Consider the following 24,611-nt stretch of genomic DNA (forward strand, 5'->3'; position numbering starts at 1 on the left):
TCATGACCTAAGCCAAAGGCAGACGCTTAACCAACTGAGCCACCCAGACAATCCAAGCATGGGTTATTTAGAACCACATTACTTAATTCCCAAATATTGGGTATTTCCCAAATATCTTTTAGTTATTGATATTTAATTTAATTATTTTCTGTTCAAAGAAAATACATTGTATGCTTTTAATCCTTTTAAATTGATTGGGACTTTATGACAAAACCAAAAGACAACTGACAGAATGGAAGAAAATATTCGCAAATGTCTTATCAGATAAAGGGCTAGTATCCAAAATCTGTAAAAAGCTTATCAAACTCAACACCCAAAGAACAAATAATCCAATCAAGAAATGGGCAGAAGACATGAACAGACATCTCTCCAAAGAAGACATCCAAATTGCCAACAGACACATGAAAAATTGCTCAACATCACTCAGCATCAGGGAAATACAAATCAAATCTACAATGAACTACCACCTCACACCTGTCAGAATGGCTAAAATTAACAAGTCAGGAAAAGACAGATGTTAGCAAGGATGCACAGGAAGGGGAACCCTCTAACACTGTTAGTGGGAATGCAAGCTTGTGCGGCCACTCTGGAAAACAGGGTGGATGTTCCTCAGAAATTTGAAAATAGAGCTACCCTACAACCCAGCAATTGAACTACTAGGTATTTACCACAAAGATACAAATGTAGTGATTGAAAGGGCACCTGCACCCCAATGTTTATAGCAACAATGTCCACAATAGCCAAACTATGGAAAGAGATGTCCATCGACAGATGAATGGATAAAGAAGATGTGGTGGAATACTACTTGGAAGTAGTGGAATACTACTACTCAGTCATCGAAAAATATGAAATCTTGCCATCTGTAATGACATGGATGGAACTAGAGGATATTATACTAAGGGAAATAAGTCAATCAGAGAAAGACAATTATCATATGATCTCACTCAAATGTGGAATTTAAGAAACAAAACAGAGGATCATAGGGGAAGAGAAGGAAAAATAAAACAAGATGATATCAGAGAAACAAACCATAAGAGACTCTTAATCATAGGAAACAAACTGAGGGTTGCAGGAGGGGAGGGGGGAAACTGGATGATGGACATTAAAGGGGGCATGTGATGTAATGAGCACTGGATATTATATAAGACTGATGAATCACTGAACTCTACCTCTGAAACTAACAATACATAATATGTTAATTAATTGAATTTAAATTAAAAAAATAAAATTACCTTGGAATGTTTATATACTTGATTGATGGGCACATAATTTATGTAATCTTGAAGAATTTTAGACTGAAACTAATTTATGTTTTTGGTAACCTCATATGTGGTTTTTCAAACGTGTTATTGTAAAATATGTGCTTATGCTAAATAAATTTAAACATTGCAAAACGTTATAAAAAATTTTAAAAATTGAGATAAAAATAAAAATTCAACTATAAAAAAAATTAAAAAAATAAATTGGGACTTTAAATACCATGATCCTGGACAGGGTCTAGCTTGTCAAACTTGAATGAAATTTTCTTGAAGTTTGATATATTTAATTTTAAGTAATTTTTAAAAAGATGACAAATAGCTCGACTTGGCTGCAACATGAACCTCTTCGTTTTTTTTTTTTTAAAGATTTTATTTATTTATTTGATAGAGAGAGACAGCGAGAGAGGGAACACAAGCAGGGGGAGTGGGAGAGGGAGAAGCAGGCCTCCCGCAGAGCTGGGAGCCTGATGCGGGGCTCGATCCTAGGACCCTGGGATCATGACCTGAGCCGAAGGCAGCCACTAAACCGACTGAGCCACCCAGGTGCCCCAACATGAACCTCTTCTTAAAAGGAAGACCCGGGACATAAAACTGAAAATGTTTCCTTGGCACTTGACAAACGGAAAATGTATTGCTGACAAGAATCATGAGTTGGAAGAAGTATGTGCTAAATCCCTGATCTTTTATAAGAAGTCAGTAGATTGTGTCTGATGTAGAGAGCTGTGATCTTAACCTGTAAATTTATCATTTAAAGTTCTAAAGATAACTACTAAAAATTAAGAATAGAAGCTCTAAACTGTGATTCCCCCACCCCCCGCCCCAGGGAATGGAATGGGAGGGCTTTTATCTTTTATTTTATGCAATCCTGTGTCATTTGAAGAAAATACTTAGAATCTGTGTGTATGTTACCCCTATGATTAAAAAGGTCTAACAAAACAAAACAAAACAAAGGATAGGGTGGGCCAGGCCATGGAGGCCTTGAATGCCAAACAAAGGTGAGTGCACTTTATTCTTTAATTATAAAGCCTCCTGGTGTGGGCTCATGCTGCTTGGCGGTGGTGCCCAGACTCGTCATTAGCTGTGAAGGCTCTGGAACAGCGATTCTCTGCAAGAAGGATGCTGGATGGGTGGGGATGGGCAGAGGCTGAGGTTGATTAACATCCTGTGAGGTTTTGTGTGTCCAATGAATGTGAGCCTCCAGCGGCCAGCAGGCCCCCCGGAAGGAAGTCACAGGAGCTGTCTGGCATCTTGATAAGCCCTCCTTAGGCACCAGTTTTCAGTGGAGCTCCTGAAGTCACCCTCTGACAAGGCAAAGAGCAAACAGAAAAACTCTTCCTTCCCGCATGGTCCCCCCACCTCTGCGGTGAAAAGAATGGAGGAAAGGTAAGGATTTGCTTTAGGATTTATCTTATTTCCAAAGCCCAGTGTTAGTTTTTCTAATTAGTTCACATCTTTTTTTTTTTTTTTTTAAGATTTTAAGATTTTATTCATTTATTTATTTGACAGAGAGAGAGACAGCGAGAGAGGGAACATAAGCAGGGGGAGTGGGAGAGGGAGAAGCAGGCTTCCCGCTGAGCAGGGAGCCCGATGCGGGGCTCGATCCCAGGACCCTGGGACCATGACCTGAGCCGAAGGCAGACGCTTAACGACTGAGCCACCCAGGCACCCCATTAGTTCACATCTTTGACTCTACCTTGGGGTAGGTATGTGTGGGTCTCCCTTAGGAAGAGGCAGGAAACATCCACCTGACAGCTTTGGGTGCTGGCAAACTCGACTGTGGGAGATGTGACTAGGGTAACCAGAACTTCTCTTCTGGTTCACCTTTCTCTATTGTTTTGTTCCCTCCAAATGTTCAAATCTGCGAAATGGGAGCAATAATGGACATAATTTCATCCAGCCGATGACCAACTATTATTTGTGCTCACAGGGACAGCAGAATATTTCTAAGCATGTGTACAACACTCTCAAACTGGATGACTAACTTCACACCGTGGAATGTAAGTGAGCAGGCCAGTCCTCTAAGGAATGACTCTGCCTCACGGAGAGATCTCATCACGTGTCCTTCGGTGTTTCTGCCAACTTTTGCCTCTCAGACTCTGTGATGTTCTTTCCACCCCAGGCGTCCTTCCTATGATAGTCCCCTGCCGATTGCCTCTGAGGCTGCTTTTCTGGGGGAGAAAAAGAGTCCAGGATGCTTTTCCTTTCAGCAATGGCTTTCACTCACCTATTTCTAGTTCAAGATGTTATTGACCATTCTCCTGTGGTGTTTCTGAAGTTTGCCTCCTGGTAGATTCAACATCCTCCCTCCCACACATCCTCACATATGCTCACACACAGACACTCACATAAAAACCCACTCACGTGAGTACAGACACACTCACGTAACTTTGGGTTGTCTGTTTTGTTTTATTGTGGACTAGAAATGGTCACTTTTTTTCCTTACGTGTAGCCCAGTGGAAGCTCAGCTGTATATTTTTATATTCTAGCAGCGAGCGGGAGAGCACAGCACCTATGGTTGGAGACTCTGCAGATAGGCTGTCTGGGAATAAATCGGGGCTCTGAACCGAACGCTTAGTGACCTTGTGTCTCCATGAATGCTCTGTGCCTCCATTTCTTGTCTGAAAAGAGACAATCATGTTAGCACTCACCTCTTAGGGTTATTTGGAACATTTAATGAGAAAACTGGACCCAGTGCCTGGTACATATTGGGTGCTCCGTCATAGTTAGCTGCTGCTCTTAGTCCAAGTGCCCACTCTGCCCTTGCCCTCTGGCTCCTGGACCTACCTGCACTCACGACTTTCACTCATACCAACCCGGTCATAGAGCTCAAGGTCTTCTCTAATTCCTGTCACTCATTTCTCAGAGTGGTTGTGAGGGTTCAATGAGGGAATGCGTCTCATGATTCATCTGAGTAAATGGCAACTGTTAGTATTATCTCCCCCTAAACAAATGTATATTCCACGCTCCCCCTGGGACCTGCTCCCCTAGAGTAGGGTCCAGCCCCGGGGGCCAAATCCAGCCTACAGACCGTATCTGTAAATTAAAATCTTATCTCAACCCAGGCATACCTGTTTGTTTACATAACGTCTATGGCTGCTTTCACACTGTAATGGCAGAGTTGAATCATTTCAGTTTAGACCCTATGGCCCACAAAGCCTAAAATATTTTTTTATCTGGCTGTTTGCGGAAAATGTTTCTTGGCTCCTATACTAGAGTAAAAGATGAAGGCAGATTAAATGTTGTTTGAGGTAGAGATGAGAGAAGAGAATTAGGTATTTCAGGTCACGCCTGAGGGGGTTGAGGTATGGATAGGTGACTGGAAGCTGGGGAGACCCAACCATGGAGCCTTCCAGTGGCATTCTGAGTGTGACGCCTAATGGCAATCCAGCTTGACCTTGTGCGTAAAATCTAGAACCTGGAGAAACCACCCAGAAAAGAAATTACTCTCAGCAACCAGAAGAGTGAGTGTATGTATAAGGAGGGCACTGCCTAGAATTGGGTGGGAAGCAACTGAGAGGAAATCTGATTCTTGGAGACCAGGCAAAGGGACAGAACATCTAAGCTGCCCAGGTGGTCTAAGATCCTGCTGTCTGGCAGCCCTGAAAGTAAAGAACCATCAAATTCCTGAGTGGAAGGAGTGTGGAGGCCATGTAATCCCAACCCCTCCTTCTATGGATGGGGATGCTGAAGCCAGAGAGGGGAAGGGTGAGCCCAAGTTTACACAAGAAATTGATGGATAAGGAGCCAATACTTGATCTTAGTGCACTTTGCACCAAGCTAACTTTAAATCCTGTTCCTACTTCTCTTTCCAGATACTATCCTGGGGCTGGGAGAAGGCCCCTCCCCAAATTTTTGAGAGAGAGGGCTTCATTTGTTCTACAATAAACAGCAAGCTACAGTTCTCAATTAAGAGCGGAGCAGGGAGCCTGATGTGGGACTCGGTCCCAGGACTCTGGGATCATGACCTGAGCCGAAGGCAGACACTTAACTGACTGAGCCACCCAGGCGTCCCTGGTGCTACCATTTCTAGTTTGAGGGCTGTTGTTAGAAGCAACCAATGAGAGGCTGTGTAATAAAGAAATTGGCTGCCTTTTGTCCCTGGTTCTTGGGAAGTAGCATCTAAACCCTTGGAATCTCCTGAATGATAAGACTGTATTTGTTATTCATGGTGGGCCTTCCAGACCACACCTGATAGTTTATGGTAATGGGTTGACTCATGGTAGGCCCTAGACAATTAATACTAACTAGATGACTCAGAATGGGGGCTAACCTTGCTAGAAAGACCAACCATGTGGTTAGAGGGTTGGGGCTCTGAGTCCTGGGGGGGGTCGGGTCCATCAAGACCACATGGTCAGTGAGTCAATGAATCATGTCTGCATAATAGACCTCCAATAAAAACTCTGGATTCTGACGCTGGAACTAAGCTTCCCTAGGTGGCGATCCTCTGCATCTTGCTGCGTACTGCTGTGCCAGGAGGGGGACACATTCCTGAGGATGATGGAAGCTTCGTGGCCCAGACCTTGCCCTATATGCCTCTTTTTTTTGCCTGGTTCTGATTTGTATTCTTTTGCTATAATAAAACTGTAATCATAAGTGCAGTGCTTTTCTGAGTTTTGGGAGTCATTCTAGAGAATTATTGAACCTGAGGGGATAGTGCAAACCACTCAATTAATAGCCAGCTGCTTAGAAGTGAGGTTGGCCAGAGGTCCTCCAAACTTGCAGCTGGTGTCTGAGGTGAAGGCAGTCTTGTGAGGAGTCTTGTTTGTGTCTTCTTTTTTTTTTTTTTTAAGATTTTATTTATTTATTTGACAGAGAGAGAGAGACAGCGAGAGAGGGAACACAAGCAGGGGGAGTGGGAGAGGGAGAAGCAGGCTTCCCGCGGAGCAGGGAGCCTGATGTGGGGCTCGATGTGGGGCTCGATCCCAGGACCCTGGGATCATGACCTGAGCTGAAGGCAGTCGCTTACCGACTGAGCCACCCAGGCGCCCCTCGTTTGTGTCTTCTGTCAGGGTGTACTTGAGAATGTTGAGTTATGAGAGAGTTCTGGGGGCAGAGTCCATTCTGACCTTGAGACAAAGTACAAGAGCGGTTCTCCTGGGAAGTTGGCCTATTTATATATATCATGAATGTGGGACTGACAAGACTTTGGTCTTCAAGCCTGCCGGAAAACCCGGGGCCCTAAGGGGTTTGCGTGAGTGAGATTAGGCATCATTAGGCGTCACACTCAGTCTCATTCCTGACATCACTTTGTCCCCAACCCTGAGCGTCTTTCTTTTATTTTATGCCCCATGTTTAATTCATATCGTCATGGATAACCTAGATGTCATCGAGGGCCTTGCATTCTTCCATCACCTCTGTCTCCAGGATCTGTTTTATGCCTGACCTCTTTTTTCTCTGATGTATCATTCCGGAAGAAAGTTCATCTAACTTGATTTACACACATCCACACATAGAACTCCCCCTCCCCTCACCAACCTACCCACATTATTCGTAAGTGTGATGTAGACTTCACTGAAGATTTGAGGGTCATGAGAAGAGGTCATATGTCAAGTAAACAAATAATCTATGTATAGATATTACACATTTCTGTTTTCCCTCACGAGAGATTTCTCACCGGCCCTTTGTCTTACCTGGTATCCAGCCAGCCATCTGCCATCTTGCTAATTCCCCTCTTCCTCTTTCTTCTCTGTTTCTTTCCTTCTTTCTCATAAGCAAAAATAAATTCTTCACATTTTCTCAGTTGCCTGATGTGTAGGAGTCAGTCAACTCCTTTCTGGATTTCTCTCAGAGGGAATTGATCCTCCGTGGGAGGAGGGCGAGTCAGAAGCCTCCTATCCAGCCATCTTGCTCTTAATTGTATTTTTATATTCTAGCAAGAGCAACCAGAAAATGAAGTAAAAAATATCATGTGCAGCAGCATTAGAAAACATAAAATACTAATTTGACAAAAGGTGTGCAAGACTTATGTAGTGGAAACTACAAAAAGTTGCTGAGAAAAATTAAGGAAGACCTAAGTAAATAGCAAGTAATACCATGTGTATGAATTTAAAGGCTCTTTATTCTAAGAATGTCAATTATTTCCGAATAAATGAATAGATGCAACACAATCGCAGAATGTTAGAGATGATCAAGGGGTGCAGAGACTGCTCCCAGTATCCCTTTTCCTCCTTGGTCAGGTAAGAATTCTGAGAGTTTCAGAACAGAGAAAGGACCCCATCTCCCAGCCCCCTTGTTGCTGATGGCACTGTGTAACTGACTCCTGGGTTAGGGCTCTAACAGAAGGGGCGGGGCTTCCCCCTACCCCCAGTCCCCACCCTGGGGCTGAATGGGGCTGAATGCTGATGCCGCCGGTAGCCATGTAGGACCATAAGGCCTCTAGGGGAGACAGGAGCAGCAAATTGGAAGGAATGCTGGTGTCTGCAGGGCTTGGAGTATTCAGGCCAAGTCTAATAAACTGAGAGGAACATCAGGCAACGTGTGCTTGCCTTGTGAGGCTTTATAACTAAAGAATAAAGTATATCATAGGGTGATTGAAAGTTCACCGTGGCCTGACCCCATTTCTTTTGTGGGGTTTGTTTTCTTTATCATAGTAGTAATGCATTCATGTGTATAACTTCTTTCCAAATGGTAGAGAAATGTGTACAAAGTGACAGTATCCCTGAATCCCATTCTCCAGAGGCCACCAGTCATTACAATTTCCATTCCTATTTTTTTTACTATTATTAGCTCAGAATAGTAAGCTTATATTTCTATTTTTAGTTTATCAGCATCAACAAGTGGATCAAGTGACTTCTCTCTTTTCAAAAAAATGTTTACAAAGATTTTTTTTTAAATTTATTTGAGAGAAAGAGTGAGTGAAGGAGAGAGCATGGAGGGGGGAGGGGAGGAACAGAGAGAGAGGGAGAAGCAGGCTTCCCCCTGAGCAGGGAGCCCAATGCGGGGATCAATCCCAGGACCCTGAGATCATGACCTGAGCTGAAAGCAGTCACTTAACCGACTGAGCCACCCAGGCGCCCCTCAGATGACTTCTCTTATAAAATGTAAAGAGTTCAGCACCCATAGCATATACTTCTTCCACCACTCCATGAAATTATTTATTTATTTATTTTTATTTGGTGTAGATATTAAAGAATTTAGGTCTTATCTCCTACGACTTCTTTTCATGTGCCTCACGCTACAGTCAGATTAAGCCACTTGGCTTTTTTTTAAATGTCATTTGAATTAGAAACTATTTCAGATATTCAGAAAAATTCTTCAATGGATTTATTCAGCAAATATTTAATAAGGATCTTGTCACGGACTGAACGGTGTCCCCCACGTTGTGCAGCAGGCTGTCCTGCAGTAGGCTTCTTCCTTCCACAGACTGTGAGTTCCTTGAAGATGAGTGTGTTGCCTTTGGATCTCCAGTGCCTGGCACAGGGGCTAGAACATAGAAGATGTTCAGTTATTATTTATAGAATCAACAGAAGAATGACTTAGAGACTTTGCTATGAAAAGCCCACTTAACGATATATTCAAGCCTGCAAGTGGATAGGTTAATTGCAAAGATCTGTTAAATGGCAATTATAAAAAAGGGTGTATTCGAATAAATATTTTATTTTTACCTAGAGTTCATTCACCAAAAATGAAAGAGAAAGAAGGACTTCCCTTTGAATGTGGATTAGCAAATAGAGTTCTACTCTTTCTTGCAGAAAGCACATCCATTAAGCATTGTCTGTGATTTGCAGGTGGATTTATTAAAGTGGAGAGCATAACATATGCATAGCATTCCGCGTGAGGAAATTTTTCAATATTGCTAGATTTTTCTCAATCTAGTATAGTTTGTCAGGTTAATTCAGTAACAATAATTTTGAGACTAGCTTTTATGGCCCTTTTAAACATTCATAATTAATTTTCATTGACATTGTAATTCTCCTTTCATTCCCGTTACATTGTATTTTGTTAAGTTAGGTAATTACACGAACAAGTCCAACCAGCATAAGTAGGATTGGAAACAGACCCAGCTGTTTCTCATGAAACAGAGAAATCAGTGCTCTCGTGTCCAGGTGTGTCCTAGAGAATTTGCGAATGGCCCTGAGGGCTCAGCGTTTACTGGACATCAATCAGTATGTGTTCGGGGTGGAATGAAAAGGGTTGGTTAAGAAGACAGAGTCTATTAACCAGAGGCTTATTTAAAAGGTGTCTACTCTACACAGAAATAGCAAAGTGCTTGATAAAATAGGTTTAAATACTGTTTGTTGAATTCATGCACAAATAAGCAGTTGTGGATGTCAGCTCCCAAAGGTGCCATGAGGGACTTTCAAATCTTTTCTCTCTCCCTGAAGGAAACTCCTGGATGTCCTGCATGACCCACCCCAAGGTGAAGCTACAAGGACAATCATCATTAGCTTTGGGGAGAAGGGGCTCATGAACAGACGCTTTCTTTCCCCCATTCTTTCCCCCCTAGAGGCAGCAAGCAGACCTGCAATGAAAGGGAAGAGGCTTCTTCAGACTGACTGACTCCAGAGGACACTTTCTGTTCCCTTGAGTGGGAGATGTTTGCACGTGCTACAGCAGCGCCTGGTGACAGAGCCAGTCTTTTCTGGAAGAAGCTGGGCAACACCATGATCTTCAGGTAGGGGTTGCTTGAGAAGAATAATTGCTGAGCATCTTCATCACGGCAGGACAGATCCCACGCACTAGGGAGGGATTCAAAGACATGCTATCTGTTCTTAAAGACTTCCCAGTGTGGTGGTGGAGGAGGAGACATACAAATGAGTCGTTATGGCACAATGTTGTAAGTGCTGTAATAGAGGGATGTCAGGGCCAAGCAAGTTCAGTGTGGGCTGCAGTGGCTAAGCTTAAGCATCCGGGAACTTCATGTTGCAGCCAACATGAAGAGAAACACCACTGACATCAAGAGAACCAGTTGCCTGGGTGAAGCCCGACAGTCTTTGATTCACACACTAGATGAAACTTCTCTACAGACCTCCTCATGATGGGTGTATTCAGCCAAAGCTGTACAACTGCGGCTATCACAAGACTCCCAGGGCTGACTGTCACAGGAACCCTCAGTCGAAGTCAGGGGCATCACAGTGGCACCTGTCTGGTGCAGAGCCTACAGCCATCTCTTCCTGCCTCCTCCCACCATCCTGCACTCTAGCTGAGCCAAAACTATGGCCGGGCCCTACTGCAACATTTGGAAATCAAGAAGTGTCCGTGGGATGCAGCATCAGTGGAGTGCTGGACAGAGAAGAGCATTGGATATGGAGTCAGGGAACCAGAGTTCTAAGTACTGAAGTGCGTTACAGCAATGGTTGATACGTTGGTTGGAAAAATAGAAAACTGTGGTTGGCATCATTTTCATAGCTACCTTGTGTTGTCTCCTGAGTACTCAGTGCTCATTGCTTAGCTCCTCTCTCTGAAGGTAAATCTGAAGGCAGTCTTACAGTCTGTGAGGAGCAGACAGCCTGTTGCGTTGTCACGCCATCCCTGTCTGCTGAGTTCTGTGAGGAGTGAGAATAGTCCAGAATTCTGTACCGAATCTAAGTTTTTATCAATCCGACTGGCATCACTATAGAAGGATCAGATGTTTCCAATCCTGCTCCTTATGGGGACTGGCCATGAAACTGACTAAAAGTCACAGCCAGAACAACTGGTACAAAATCTTGAGGCTTACAGAGTGTTCCCAAACCTAATATCTGTAAGCTAATAATAAATGGTTTCCAAGATAATTTCTATTTTGAAATCAATATAGGTTGCCATGGCCAAATTAGAACTGGCGGGACATATTTCTTGATTCTACACTGGTTGAGGCCAGAGCTGAATAGTCATTTACCAATTGTCAAGGGCAAAAACCATGGTTTTCTTTATTAGAACCTAAGGCCAGCTGTCACCATGCCATGGACAGATGCCACCAGAAGACTTTTCATACACTAAATTGAATTACCTGGACTAGTCTTATGATGTCAAAGGACATCATTTTCCCCAAACTCAGAGAACCCAGTGAGATTAAAAGTAACAGAATTCACTTATTCAAGCTTTCTACCTGCAGAATGCCCCCAGTCATGGGACCAAACATGAGTCTTAGGGGAACATAGTCTGAGGGGAAAATAAGGCATCATCTTTTCCTATACTATCAGAGAACAATTATGAACAAAGGTTTTTATGATTTTTGGACAGTGATCCCTTCCATTGCAGTGAAAATTTGCAAAAAAAAAAAAGAAAGAAAGAAAGAAAAAAAAGGATGAAAGAAAGAAAGAGCATTTGATAAGGAAGATTCAGAAGATTAATGCTTTCTCTGAGAAAAACTGGAAGAGCCAGACTAAAAACCATCAATTTGAAGACTTTGGGGAATCACTGAGACATTTTGGGAGCACAAGGTTGAGAGAAGAGTGAATGATTACCAAGGCTTACAGGGCGACGTTGACTCTCAAAGTCGTTTCTGAGACTCTTCATTGATGACCTGAATGTACTCCCAGGGGCATCTTCCACAGGCGTCCCTGGGAACACAAACAAGACTTGAGCACCTGCTGTATGCTCACTGCTTCTCAGGGCCACCCTGCGACATGGAAATTACTGTCCCCATGTTACAGAAGAGGGAAAGGGAGGTTTGCAGAGATTATGATACTTACTGAAGGCCACACAGCTTTGAAGTCCTGGAACCTGAATTCAAACCCAGTTCTCTCCAACTTTAAAGCCTGGGCTCTCTCTACTGCAACACAGACCTTCTACTGACATGGGAATGTTCTGTGATCCAAATATCCCCACTGACTGTTCTAGGCCAGGACATGTTCCCTGGAGGCAGGGGGAGATATGTCTGGATAGGCTGTGTGGGATGACAACAGGACAACAGCATTACTTCTGCTCTGGGACAGTGGCTTCGGCTCAGGGGCAGGAAGTCAGAAGTCTTAGGCATGAACAATGGATAATCTCAGTGACTGAGAGAGGTCCACCCACCAATGAGAGAGGAGATCATGCTTTAGGTCATGAAGGGAATGTGACTTCTTGCTATGACACTGTGAGGACACCTTAGGCTGTTGGGCCAGAAATAACTCAATGTGTCAGCTTTATGACACAGAGAGGGATTTACTCTTGTCCTTTGCTGTGTCCCCGAAGCCTAACTCTATGGGGGTGACACAATGGGTAATCAAGAAATTTTTAATCATCAAATGAAGAGTGAATGAATGAATGAATGAATGAGGAGCCTAAGGGCAGTGGAAAATTTAGATTTAATGTAACATAAAAAATTATTAATGAAATTAGTTACCCAGAGACACACACATAAGGAAATGAAGAAAAGTTCATTTCTCATTATTCCTTCTGTGGAAAGTTCTGGTGTGTGTTTGAAAGAACTCCTAATGCCTGCACAAATAACTAATGATGGCCACTGTGAGGTCTCCAACCCAGGCAGGGCCAGCACATGGCTTTAGTGAGCACCCAAAGATGGAAGCACATAGTTTAGGGGGAGGATTCAGAGCTTAACTGAATTTCTCTGCATTTCAGAGGAATAAGAAGCTAGGCTAGGGAAAGAGAGAGGCAGCACTGGGTCTGAATAGAGGTAGCTGGGGCATAGAAATACAGAAGGGGGATTATTAAGTGATTTTCCTATGAGATATTTAGTATAAAACCCATCTATTTTCCTCACATGTGATTCTGAGTAGAGTTTTCTTTGCGGATTAAAACATTCATATAAGAGAATTTGGGGAGGTAAGGGGGCTTTTTAAAAAGTACTTATTTCCACTTTATGAAGGGCTTTGGCTGAAAAGAGAGATGCTCTTGCAGATTCCAGATGAAAAACAAGGACCAACTCACTCGTAGGTGAACTGTAGCAGCTGATTGAGTGCTTACTTGTTATGATCTTTAATCCTCTAAATAGCCATGTGAAGCAAGTATTATTATTATTCCCATCTTGCATATGAAGAAACAGAAGCACAAGGAGGTTGAGTGATATGCTCCAGGTATCATGCTCAAAAGTGGTAGGGCCTGGATTTGAATCTTTAGCAGGGAGAAACTTAGCATGTCTGACTCCATATTGCTTCTATTTCCCTTGCTGTGGTGACCTATAGTTTAGAAACTTCTGCTTAGCCCTGCATGTAGGCACGTTACAGCTAAGATTTGCAAAAACTGCTCTTTACCCAAAATCCACCTCACCCAAAGAGATAAGGTAGTAGCCAGACTAGTCACCATTCCAATTCCTCAAGATTGAGGAATGATCATAACTCAAGGGAGGATTGAAACTCTGCCTCATAGGGTTAATGGGGCTGAAACCAGCAGAAAATGTAAAGCTTGTTTTTCAGAGAACTGTTTCCCCCTTATCAGCTATTGTATCTTTTCTGACCTCACTAACAAACCCACTAGCTGTCTAGGCAGAAGCTTAGACTCAAGGTCAACTAATACGTTTCAGCCTAGAACAAGCAAGGCCCTGCATTCCTTACCTGAGACAAGGAGCCCAAAACTACATCTAGTTTATACCGGCTCTCAGAGCTTGCCCATAGCCCCTTCCCCTTGTCCTGGGATAACCTCCTGAGGTCAGGGGCTGAATTTTGCCTCTTTCTGATGCTGTCTCCACCCCAAACAACGTGGGATGTATGTTACATTATGTTTCCTCAATGCGCATGCTCCACCTTTTCTCATGAATACTTACAAGTTTTCCCGCCCTTTTCATCAATATGCATGTCTGCTCCTACCCTGAATTTCCCCTTAAAAACCCCACTTGAGGGGCACCTGGGTGGCTCAGTCAGTTGAGCGTCAGACTCTTAATTTCAGCTCAGGTCGAGGTCTTTGGATCATGGGATTGGCCCTGCATAGGGCTCTGCGCTGGGCTCTATGCTGGGCATCCCAGTCTGCTTGGGATTCCCTCTCTCCTTCTCTCTCTGCCCTTCCTCTCCTCCCCACCCCACTTATATGTGCTTTCTCTCTCTCTTAAAAAAACAAAACAAACCCACTTGATCCTTAACCCAGAATCTCAGAGATGGTCTTTGGACATCAGTTCTCAGTCTCTCCAGGTTGCTGGACTCCTGACTAAAGCAACCTTTCTTTTTCAACCAACACATGTCTCTGAGTATTGGCTTTCAAGCGGTGAGCTGCTGAACTTGGATTTTGGTAACAAACCCAGGCAGAGGTCTGTGTCAGAGTCCTCACCCTTCCCAAGCCCTGCAGCCCCACCACCAGGGTGCTGTGTCCACTGCACATGGAAGGTGGTGTGGAGAGGAAGCAAGTAACTCTCAGGGACAAATCTACAATGGCAACCACTTGTGTGTTTTATTAAACTAGAATAAGCAAATTGTGTAAACAGCTATCCAATATGGAAGAAAGAAGGGTGGGTAGAGGACAGCTGAGAACCAACCACGACACCCAGCAGCCCCTTTTTGCCTCTCAAAGGCCCCATCAGTCCAGACTGGCCAGGGGCTCACACAGGGCAGAAGTATCAGCATGGAAGCAGCTAGACCCCACTGGGCCCCAGAGTTAGCATCAGGGGCTGATTTATCCATCACTCATAGTTCCTGCAGTCCTGGGTGGCATGAGGAGATGGAGGAAATCCACAACATCTGCTGTCCTCCCTCAGGGCACCATGGCATTTTCACTCATGGACCTGAACACAGTTTGAAGCTCTAATTTGTAAGTGGTCATCTTTTTCTTTTCTTGGTCTCCCTTATTAAACTCAAAGCTTGTAATGCCTAGATCTGCTGGGGTTTTTTGGGTTGATGTTGTTCACCATCATGTTCCCAGCATTTAGCACAAGTCCCTTAGAGACCATCTTTTATAGTATCCTCATTTAACACAGGAAAAAGTTGAGGCTTAAAGAGTCAAAGGGATTTTCCTGAGATCTCATTGTGAATAGCAGGTCCAATACCAGCCTTGATCTCCTGGAGTCCTGCCTGAGGCTTTCCCATTGTTCTCTGCCACATCATTCATTATATGAGAAGTTCCCCTCAAAAAATCCTCATGTGAGCTCAGAATGTGAGGGAGATTCAGGGGTATAGAAATGGCTAGTTGATCCAAATATCCATTTCCCTCCTCTCTCACATAATAATTCTGTGATTTTTAGACCAGATAAGGGATCCTAATCCCAGCCCACCTTAATGCTGGATGGCACCATGTAACTTGGCATTGGGCAATGGGAAGTGAGCAGAAGCGATGTCACCAATTCCTGAGTTGTGTCTTTCCTTCTCTTCACTTCTGGATGGAAAGCAGAAGTGTCCAGGAGCCATGGAGAGCCGTGTAGGATGAAGTCACCCCTAGGGATGGGGAGCATCAAGTGGGAAGCACCCTGTGTCTGATGCCGTGGAGTCACAAGTTTGGTCCTGGTAACTTCTCTCTTGTTTAAGTCACGATTATAATGGATATCTTCCTAAAGCAACAAAAATCATAAATTTAAAACACTTATCAATACATGTGTACCCCCATCTTCTTAAAAAAACCCATTACATTCCATTCTCAAGGCATCTATGTTAATAATGAGAGATTATTCCCAAGAAGTGACATTAGACAGAGAGGTGCAGACAACCAAACTCTGAGGAAATACAATGAAAAATTGATCCAATCACATAGGGAGAGAAAGTCCCAGGAAATGCCACTGTAAGGAGACCATAAGAAGAGATGGATTCCCTCCATTTGCCATCAAATCTCATTTCCAACTTCTCTACCCTCCTCCGCATCCTCATTATCCTCATTGATGGGCTCCCTCTCTCTCTGGCTCCTGGTTGCTTTCAGCGGAAGGGGAGACACGGACAGGAGCTGGAGGGCGGGAGGAGGGCGACTGGGGGTTTGTGACTTTCTGGCTGTCTCTCTCTGCCAGGCTGTGAGTTAGCAGTGGACGTGTTACTCTGCCTAAGGACTCTGCTCCTGTCTGGTGGCCCTTTCCTACAGCCACAGCCCTCCTGAGTTCTGTTAACTTCTTCCCCTCGTCTTTCAAGCCTAGTGATCTTAGGCTCCTGCTATTACTTTCCTTAGGGGGTAGTGGTCACCATCCCATGTAATTTTCTCTAAATCTGCCCATATTGGTAGATTGTACCTTAATTAAACTCTTCTGAATTATCCCATTTTAGGCCATCTGTTTTCTGCTGGCATCCTGAGAGATACTGAAAGGAAAGTAAATTTCAAAAAGCAAGTCAAACAGATGACTGGGTTATTCACAGCATTTTAGCTTTGGGATGTGTGCATGTTCCCAATCTTGCTCCCTAAATTAAGGAAAGCAACAGATTTCTCACCATGACAGCATGGTTTGAATAGTTGGGATGGAGGGGCAAGTGGGACAAGGGTTTAATGGGGGGAACAGGTGGGTTTCCCAATTCAGATTTCCACAGTGAAGGTTGCCAGCACCCAACGTGGCCGCAAGGTGCTTCATGCCTCCTATCTTTTCCTGCAGGAGCCCCTGAATATTGCACCCCCAGATCAAGTTCCATGGATGTGCACTAGGAGGAAAAACCCAACAGTGGCTTTGGAAATAAACACTTGATCAAGGTGCCGTCCCTCCATTCTTTTTGCAGGAGGCGACAAGCTGACCTGTGCTGAAGAGATAGCCTCCTGTGATTGACTGCTGCTATAGGACACCTCTCTGCCCAGGAGCAGGGGTGAAGCAGGGTGCTGGAGTAAGGCTGATCGAGATGCAGGACAGCCCCCGTGATTTCCTGTACAGGGATCTTCTGGCAAGTGAGAGTGTGGTGTTCTGAGTCATGACTCCTCATGAGATATTTCTCGACACTTGATCTACTCGACTCCTTTCGCTTCACCTCTGCCTATTCCTCCCCCACCCCGCCACCCCATCCAGTGTCCGTGCCTGCAAAGGAGTGTTGTTTTGTAGCCATTTGCTTCCAACTGTGTACCTTGGCAGCAATGTCAAGCAATGTGAGCTTGTACTAGGAGGCTTTATAACTAAGAATAAAGCCTACTCTCCTTACGTGTCATTCAAGGCCCTCCATGGCCTGTTTCATGCTTTTTCATTGTCATAGTTAGTAACACACGTGGGCTTATACTTTCTTTCCAGTTGACATAGAAGTGTACCAAATAAGTAGTAGAAGTCTTCCTGAATCCTATTCTTCAGAAGAAATGACTGGTTTTTTCAGTTTTTCTAAATTCTTTTATTAGTTATAGATTTGATCAGTAAACCAATATTTCTGTTTTTTTAACTTATCAGTATTAACAACAGGATCAACTGACTCCTCATATAAGATGTAAAGAATTTAGGATATGGCTGAGAATTTGGAATTATAAGACTGGGAATTTATAATAACTGTGATTAATATGCTAAGGAATCTAATGGAAAAAGTGGGCAATGTGCAAGGGCAGATGAACACTATCAGTAGAGAGATAGAGATTCTAAGAAAAAGGAAATGCTAAAAAGAAAAACATTGTAACATAGGTGAAGAATACCCTTGATGGATTCATCAGTAGACTAGCCAACCGCATTTCAAAGGATCAGTGAGCCTCAAGATAAGTTACTAGAAACTTCCCAAACTGAAAAGCAAAGTGAAAGAAAGACTGAAAAAATGGAACAGAGTGTTCAAGAGCTGTGGGATGATTACAAAAGGGATAGAATACATAGAATGGGGATATTAAAAAGAGAAGAAGGAAAGGAACAGAAGATCTATTTGAAGTAATAATGGCCAAGAGCTTTTCAAGTTATTTGCAGGCACCAAACCACAGATTCAGGTAGCTCAGAGAACCTGAACCAGGATAAATAATAATAATTTTTTAAGACCCTTATACCTAGATATTCAATTTCTGGGGCCAGAGAAACCACTCTATGTGATACTGTCATGGTGGATGCATGATATTCTGCATTTGTCAAATCCATTGAGTTATACAAGGAACCCTAAGTAAACTATGGACTTCAATTTATAATAATGTATCTGTATTGGTACATCAATTTTAATAAGTGCGGCACATTAATAGAAGGTGTTAGTGGGCGCCTGGGTGGCTCACTCGGTTAAGCGACTGCCTTTGGCTCAGGTCATGATCCTGGAGTCCCAGGATCGAGTCCCGCATCGGGCTCCCTGCTCAGCGGGGAGTCTGCTTCTCCCTCTGACCCTCCTCCCTCTCGTGCTCTCTGTCTCTCATTCTCTCTCTCGCAAATAAATGAATAAAATCTTTAAAAAAAAAAAAGTAAAAAAAAAGAAGGTGTTAGTAATAGGAGAAACTGTGGGGGGGGGGAGCGGGGATGGGGAGAGGGAGTATGTGGGAACTCTCTGTACTTTCTGTGAAATTTTTCCATAAATCTAAAAGTGCTCTAAAATACAAAATTCATTAAAAATGAATAGGCAAACCACCAACTGGATGAATATTTATAATACACATAACTAAGGAAAGACTCATTCAGCATAAATAGAAACTCCTACAAATAAATAACCAAAAAGGGAAACACTTAATAAAAATGGGCAAAACTTAGACACTTCAAAAAAATACACGTAGCCAATAAGCACATGGAAAGATGCCAATTTCATAAGTCATTTTGGAAATGCAAATTAAAACACAATGAGATGCCACTTTATACTCATTAGAATGACTAAAATTCGAGAGATGGGCAATGTTTGTTAAGAAGGATTTGGGGCAACTGGCACTTCCAGACACTGCTGGTGGGGATGCGCAATAACACAACCTCTTTAGAAAAGAGCTTGGAAATTTCTCAGAGTTGAGCATACATCTTTCTGTGACCCAGCAATATCACTTCAGGTTATTTATCCGAGAGGCATAAAAACACACATCCAGAAAAAGACTTGAATAAGAATGTTCACGGTAGCTTTATTCACAATAACCAGGAATGGAACACTACACAGATACCTGTCAATGTGAAAATAAATAAATAAATGTACAGGTATACCTGTACAATAAAATAGTACTCAGCTTTATCAAAAGGACAAGTTGCTGACATATGCAATGCCATGGCCTGGGTAAATCCTAAAAATATTATGCTGAGTGATACAAGGTAGGAACAGAAGAGTACATTGAATCATCCTAAATATATGAACTCAAAGGTCAGGAGAAACTCATCTTTGGTGATAGAAGTAGGAATGATAATTGTCTCTAGGGCAGGAGGAATGTCCGGGAGGGACATGAAGGAACTTTCGGAGGTGATGAAAATGTGTTGTGCTTTGCTTGGGGTTTGAGTCACCTGGGTGTATCATTGCTATAACTCGCTGCAGCGTACGTTATGATCTGTGCCATCACTCTCTCCCAATTGTACCTCAATTAAAGAACTAAAAAATTATTAGACGATGCAACATTTAAACTTAACATACTATTTTTACAGAACATGTCACTTTAGAAATATTTTTCTGTAAGCAGATTAATAAAATGAATGTTGTGGGCTCTGTGGAATAAAAGGTAAATCTGACGAAGATCCTGTACTCAGAGAACACAGAGTCTAGTAAGACCCATTGGAAATGTGCCATAAAGGGGGCGCCTGGGTGGTTCAGTTGGTTAAGCGTCTGCCTTTGGCTCAGGTCAGGATCCCAGGGTCCTGGGATCAAACCCCACATACCCCACATCGGGCTCCCTGCTCAACGGGGAATCTGCTTCTCCCTCTGCCCCTCCCCCCAGCTCATGCTCTTTTTCTTGCTCTGCTCTGTCTCTCAAATACATAAATAAAATCTCAAAAAAAAAAAAAAAAAAAAGGAAATGTGCCATGAAGGATCAGGCAGCTCAGAGAGGGAGAGCCAGAGCAAAGGCACAGGGGCGGGAATGAGAAGGGAAGTACTTGGGGTTCCACTGGAGGGCGGGGGACAGGAAGTCACAGCAAGACGACCTACCTCAAACCTTAAGCCTGCTTTGACGTCGATTTGTCCAGTTATAAAACTCAACTTTGTGCTTGCACAAACTGACAATGGTGAAAGAAAGAAACAGATGGTGACTCAAATCTGGTAAATGGACGTTTAGCACAGCCTTGGTGTAAAAATTCATCATTTATTCATACATTGTCATTTATTCAATATACATTCATTAAGCTAGGGAGATATTCTAGAGCCTTCCAAAATCAAAGAAGATTGCTCTTTGGGGCTAGACTGCACTTTAATTCTTTTAATTTTATGGAGACAGATGGCAGGAGGGTGACCACAGAAACTTGTGAAGGAATGTTCTTCTAGTCCCTCCTGAGTGCAGTGACCAAAGAGAATTTCGACATTTCCTGCTCTGTGTTCAGCCTCCGCTGAAGGTGGGATTCTTCAGAAGGGGACCTGAGAGTTGGCAAAGCTCGGGATGGTATGAAGGCCCTGGGTGAGGCCGTCCTTGAGACACTGCCCTTCAGTGTTCTCCTGACAGGCGCTGTCTCAGTCCTCACGAGGAGGAGCATTATCTCAACTTTAAGCCTTATCTTAAAACCTAAAGGTTTTAAGATCAGGGCGCTCAGAGGCTGAGAGAAGTCAAGAAAACCTCCCAAACTGATGGGGAGAAAGTTGGGTCTCAAAGCCACATTTGTCTGACTCAGGACACCAGACTGCTTCCTGCCATCTCCAGGGTTCCCTGAGGAAGGCTGGCTTCACTCTCACCCCTCCTGACATGTCCTGCAGAGCCCTCTGGAGGACCATCTTGAGGCTCTTGTGTCGCTGGGCCACCGCTGTCTATAGGAGCCAACGAAGAAGTAAATGATGGGGTTGACAAAGCTGTTGACACAGGACAGGACAATTGGAGCCAGATTAAGATGCCCGAGGACTGTATCAGAACTCGTCCGAATCCAGCGTCAGAGGAACCAGTGAACGCCGAAGGTCAGGCCGCAGAGGAGGAAGACCAGCACTGGGAGCACCACGGTTGCGTACAGCCTGGTCACCTGCAGCCGAGGGGGGCCGCACAGCAATCGGGTCAGCAGAGCCAGGCTGGACCCAGAGAGAAGCACAAATAAGAAAATCAGACAGGTGGCAGCAGTGAAATCAAATGCCCGACACCAACCATCCTCAAAATCTCGTAACAGGAAGCCACAGTACTTCCCCTCCAGGATGCTCAGCAGCAGGGACAGGGCCCAGAGCAGGGCACACATCCCAGTTGACGTGTGTCTTGGGCGGTGGCAGCGGTACCAGATGGGACACAGGACTGACAGGCAGTGCTCTGTGCTAATGGCACTGAGAATGCTCAGGCTTGCGATGTAGGCAAAGGTCCACAGGATGATGAAAAACCTGGGGATGGAAAGGGGCACGGAATAGAAGTTGACGAGTGCCTTCAGAGAATAGACAACCTGGAAGGAGAGGAAGAGGAAGTCGGCTCCTGCCAGGTTGAGGATGTAGACGGAGAAGGTGTTCCTCCGCATGCGGAAGCCCAGGATCCAGAGCACGATCAGGTTTCCTACCAGCCCACCGAGGGCAAAGGTGAGGCTCAGCAAGGCCAGGATCAGGATCTCCACGGGGAAAGTTGGCAGAAAGGCCTGGTCACTTCCATTCACTGGTGTGAGTGTGCTCTCCCAGGCTGGGGCAGTGGGATCGATGCTCAGAAACCCTCCACTGGTATTCCTGGGAACACACACATGACTTGAGCACCTGCTGTATGCTCACTGACTCTCAGGGCCACTCTGCTACGTGGGGATTATGGTCTCCATGTTACAGAGGAGGGAAAAGGAGGCTTGCAGAGATTAAGATACTTGCTGGGGACGCCTGGGTGGCTCAGTCGGTTAAGCGTCTGCCTTCAGCTCAGGTCATGATCCCAGGGTCCTGGGATCGAATCCCCCATCGGACTCTTTGCTCAGCAGGGAAGCCTGCTTCTCCCTTTGCCTGCAGCTCCCTCTGCTTGTGCTCTGTCTCTGTCTCTCTCTCTCAAATAAATAAATAAAATCTTAAAAAAAAAAAAGATACTTGCTGAACGCCACACTGCTTTAGAGTTCTGGAACCTGGATTCAGACCAGTTCTCTCTGGTCTCTAAAGCCTGGACTCTCTCTACTGCAACATGGACCTTCTACTGCCATGGGAATATTCTACGGTTCAAACACTTCTTCTAAGCATGTCAGGTCTGCAGCAGGCAGGAGGAGACAAATCTGGACAGGTTATGTGTGGTGAGAACAGGACTCTGAGCTTGGCATGCCTTCTGCCTGGGACTGAGATTTCCTCTTAGGGGCCAGGAAGTTGGAAGACCCAGGCATGACCTATGGACAATCTCAGTGACTGAAGGAGGTCTATCCATCAGAAAGGAGATCATGGTATAGGATCATGAAGAGAATGTGACCTCTTGCAATGACAGGTATGAGGATGGCCAAGCTTCTTGGCCAGAAATGGCCCAGCATGTCGGCTTTATAAGGACAGGAAATACTTTCCTCCTGGCCATTAGTGTGTCCCCAGTACCCCACTCTGTTGTGGGGGACACAGTGTAAGTCACTCTTACAATGGATTTCTTCCTAGAGCAGTCAAAATCATAAACTTAAAATATTTATAAATATGTGTGTACCCCACCTTAAAAAAACAAACAAAAAACCCCTCATAAAACTATGTTCCTTTCTCAAAGCATTTATTTTTTTTTAAGATTTTATTTATTTATTTGAGAAAGAGAGAGAGAGAGAGCGCACAAGCAGGGGGGAGGGGCAGAGGTAGAGGCAGACTCCACTGAGCAGGGGGTATGCGGGGCTCCATGCCAGGACTCTGGGATCATGACCTGAGCTGAAGGCAGACCCTTAACTGACTGAACCACTCAGGCGCCCCCATTCTCAAGGAGATAATTCTGAAGAAATGACAGCAGATAGAGAGGTGCAGATAGTCAAATGAACATCCTGAGGAGTACCATGAGAAATTGATCCAATCACACACAGAGAGAAAGTCCCAGGAAATACCAACTGTGAGGAGACCATAAGAAGAGATGGATTTTGGGGCGCCTGGGTGGCTCAGTCAGTTAAGCGTCTGCCTTCGGCTCAGGCCACGATCTCAGGGTCCTGGGATCGAGCCCTGCGTTGGGCTCCCTGCTCAGCAGGGAGTCTGCTTCTCCCTCCATCCTTCCCCCCACTCGTTCTCTCTCTCTCTTTCTCAAATAAATAAATAACATCTTTAAAAAAAAAAGAAGAGATGGATTTTCTCCATTTGCCATGAAATCTCATTTCCAACTTCTCTACCCTTCTCTGCATCCTCACCATCCTCTCATTCCCCTCTCTCTGGCTCCTGGTTGCTTTCGGTGAAAGGGAGACACGGAACCTGGGGCTGGGAGGAGGATGATTGGGCATTTGTGACTTTCTGGCTGTCTCTCTCTGCCAGGCTGTGAGTTAGCAGTGGACGTGTTACTCTGTCTAAGGACTCCTCCCCTGTCTGATGGCCCTTTCCTACAGCCACGGTCCTCCTGAGTTCTGGTAACTCCTTCCTTTTCCCCTTCAGGCCTTGTCTCTGGGGTCTTCAGCAGAATCCTTTATAGATTTCCCTTAGCTCTGCCCATACCTGTGTAACCGGTCCTTTCATTACTCTCCTCAATTACCCCATTAGTTTGTGCCCTATATTTTCTGCTTGAACAATGTCGGATACAAGGATACAAAGGGGAAAAAACCACCTTTGAATAGCAAGCAAATCTGTGAAACCTGATGTTATTAAAACAATTTAGCTTTGGAATGTCTTGCCAGGATGCCATCTTGCTCCCTGAATTAAAATTAGCAAAATACATCTCTCCGTAGTTGCAGATTTGAATGTTTGGAGAGAAAGAGAGAGTATAAGGAGATAGGAAAGAAGCCAAAAGAGCCTGGTGGACCCCGTGTGGCTCTCCCACAGTCCAAGTTACCAGCACCCAAAGCCTCCATGAGGAAGCTTCATGTGTCCTGATTTGCGGGGAGGTGTCCCTGGCTTCCGCACGCCCTCCCTTAAGATGAATTCACAAGCATGCAGACATAGAGGAAGAAAACAAAACTGTCTTAGAAAGAAGATAGTTCTTGATCAAATTCTTACCAGAGCACCATTCTTCTTGCTGGGGGTAGAGAATAGAAAAGGAAGAGTTTTCCTGAGATTGAGAAACAGCGGAGAGTGCTTCTCTACTCTCTGGATGGCAAGGGGTCTGAGGCAGCAGGCGTGAAATGTGGTGACCGCCTGAGGCTTATCAAGATGCTGGACAGCCCCTGTGATTTCCTGCGCAAAGGACACCGGCAAATGAGATAACGGAGATGTGTCAGGCAAGAAACTTCACGAGATGTTTCTCATTTGCCCTGACTCCAATCACCTATCTCGGCCTCTCCCCGTCCTACCCCAGCCGGTCCCCCTCCCTGTGAGGAATGGCTGTCCTGGAGCCTTTTGCTGCCCTTGGTGAGCCTGGGCAGTAAACCATCCACCAAGCCGCATGAGCTTCCATAACTAAAGAATTGTTTGCTTGGCATTCAAGGCCTTGCATGACCTGGCTCACTTGATCTTTTTAAATTTAATCACGGAAGCAATGTATGCACATTAGTTCTATTTCAAATGACAGTGGAGTGTATAAAGTGAAACGTGAAGTCTCTCC

At 44.4% G+C, this 24,611-nt stretch overlaps 1 protein-coding gene across 1 annotated transcript; it reads right to left on the minus strand.

The window, feature by feature from the left end:
- Positions 1–20,657: 20,657 nt before the first annotated feature.
- On the minus strand, positions 20,658–24,078 carry MRGPRX2 (MAS related GPR family member X2). The gene is given in 4 exon segments (XM_032414716.1): positions 20,658–20,725; positions 20,728–20,787; positions 20,790–21,673; positions 24,068–24,078. Coding segments are annotated over 4 exon segments (1,023 nt in total).
- Between the last annotated feature and the right edge of the window lie 533 nt (positions 24,079–24,611).

The sequence above is a fragment of the Phoca vitulina genome, unplaced genomic scaffold, assembly GCF_004348235.1.
Source record: "Phoca vitulina isolate PV1807 unplaced genomic scaffold, GSC_HSeal_1.0 scaffold16, whole genome shotgun sequence".
In the NCBI taxonomy this organism is placed as follows: domain Eukaryota; kingdom Metazoa; phylum Chordata; class Mammalia; order Carnivora; family Phocidae; genus Phoca; species Phoca vitulina.